Source organism: Bison bison, unplaced genomic scaffold, assembly GCF_000754665.1.
Source record: "Bison bison bison isolate TAMUID 2011002044 unplaced genomic scaffold, Bison_UMD1.0 scf7180017851653, whole genome shotgun sequence".
Classification (NCBI taxonomy): domain Eukaryota; kingdom Metazoa; phylum Chordata; class Mammalia; order Artiodactyla; family Bovidae; genus Bison; species Bison bison.
The window spans coordinates 8,720-11,038 of NW_011482226.1; the positions used below are offsets into that span (position 1 = coordinate 8,720).

The following is a 2,319-nucleotide window of genomic DNA, read 5'->3' on the forward strand; positions in this document are numbered from 1 at the left end:
TACCTTAACAGTGCCTAAGATGATCTCTGACCTGTACTCTGGGCACAAAACCATATCCTTCCAGGGGTGTGTCATCCAGATATTTGTCCTTCACACGCTGGGTGGATCTGAGATGGTGCTGCTCACTGCCATGGCCTTTGACCGCTATGTGGCCATATGTAAGCCCCTGCACTACCTGACCCTCATGAGCCCACGGGTGTGCCTTTTGCTTCTGTGTGGTGCTTGGGCTATTGGCCTCATTCACTCAGTGGTCCAGTTAGCTTTTGTGATCCATTTGCCTTTCTGTGGTCCTAATGAAATCGACAGCTTTTACTGTGACCTTCCTTGGTTTATCAAACTTGCCTGTGTAGATTCCTACAGAATGGAATTCATGGTCACTGCCAACAGTGGGTTCATATCCATGGGTACTTTCTTCTTGTTGATCATCTCCTATGTTTTCATTCTGGTCACAATGTGGAAACGCTCTTCAGGTGGTTTGCACAAGGCCCTCTCTACTCTGTCAGCACACATCACTGTGGTGGTTTTGTTCTTTGGACCCTGCATCTTTGTTTACATGTGGCCATTTCCCACGGTGCCAGTGGATAAGTTTCTTGCCGTTTTAGACTTTTTGGTTACACCCATCCTGAATCCTGCCATTTACACACTGAGGAACAAAGACATGAAGATGGCAATGAGGAGACTGAGTTGTCAGCTCTTGAGTTTGAAGATCTCTTAAGTAACTCATGGGTGCACAAGTTACTTCAGACAACTTCGTGTAATACAAATGGTTAAATAAATATACAAAATTTGGGGCTCTTTTTTTCTGAAGTTAAGCTGGATTAAAACTCAGCATTCAAAAGACTATGATCATGACATCTGGTCCCATCACTTCATGGTGAAAAGGTGAAACAACGCAAACAGTGACAGACTTTATTTTCTTGGGCCCCAAAATTACTGTGGATGGTGACTGCAGCCATGAAATTAAAAGACATTTGCGCCTTGGAAGAAAAGCAATGTCCAACCAAGATGACATATTAAAAGCAGAGACATTACTTAGCCGACAGCAGTCCATCTAGTCAAAGCTATGGTTTTTCCAGTAGTCATGTATGGATAAGTCATGTACTGGCCCATAAAGAAAGCTGAGTGCCAAAGAATTGATGCTTTTGAACTGTGAGTTTGGAGAAGACCCTTGAGAGTCCCTTGGACTGCAAGGAGATCAAACCAGCCAGTCCTAAAGTAAATCAGTCTCCTGAATATTCATTGGAAGGATTGATGCTGAAGCTGAAGTTCCAATACTTTGGCCACCTGATGTGAAGAACTGACTAACTGAAAAAGACCTTGATTCTGGAAAAGATTGAAGACAGGAGGAGAAGGGGATGACAGAGGATGAGATGGTTGGAAGACAACACTAACTCTATGGGCATGAGTTTGAGCATTCTCTGGGAGCTAGTGATGGACAGGGAAGCCTGGCATGCTGCAGTCCATGTGGTTGCAGAGTCAGCCATGACAGAGCGACTGAACTGGACTGAACTGACCATTTTATAATATTTAGACTAGACCATTGGTTATGAGGTTACATTCAATTATCTTGTTAAATCTCTAGATAATGATTTGTTTGTCAGCCAAATTGAAGTCCCAGGAAATATTTGGACAGTTTTGGAAAAGCAGTGATTATAGACTTAGTGTTTACTGAAAGTATGGCCTTACGCATCAGACTGCCTGTATTCAACTAATCAACTGAATTTTATTAATTCAATGAATTAATTAGCGTAGAAATAATATATGCAAACTTTTCAGAAAACTATGAAATATCTTTTTTTTGATTTAAGTGCTGGATATGAATAATTACATTTTCTTTCTTTCTGAAAGACAAAAATATGTATGAGGGAATATTTATGGCCCAGAAATAAAAACAGAGGGTGAGAATTGGAGTAGAAGGAAAACAGAACATATACTATAATAGAGATTGACAGTAGGAAGGAAAACAAAAAGAAGAGTCTCACAAACAGTATATTTTATGAGTTTGAAATACACTTTCTTGTTTGTCTCAATTCCAGTGGACTCAAATCATTCTCCAATTGACTTAGGACAGGGAAATTTATGTATGTGTTGGTATTTCACAGTTTTTGAAACTGTGACTTAATTTATCAATGAATATTCCTCAAACATCAGAATGTGTTGATCTGATCATGGACTAGATGTTATTATTAATATACAAAAACTATTCTTTCCAAATTGTTGCTGACTATTTTCTATAGTAACTCATCTTATCTAACTCTGCTGCTGCTACTGCTGCTAAGTCGCTTCAGTCGTGTCCGACTCTGTGCAACCCCATAGACG

General features: G+C 40.1%; 1 protein-coding gene across 1 annotated transcript; it reads left to right on the forward strand.

Annotated features, from left to right (window-relative positions):
* Positions 1-7: 7 nt before the first annotated feature.
* Positions 8-715, forward strand: LOC104996788 (olfactory receptor 4F6-like; the record flags this gene model as incomplete). Its single annotated transcript, XM_010851155.1, has 1 exon — positions 8-715. A coding segment is annotated over one exon (708 nt), but the record flags the coding sequence as incomplete, so codon positions are not given.
* Between the last annotated feature and the right edge of the window lie 1,604 nt (positions 716-2,319).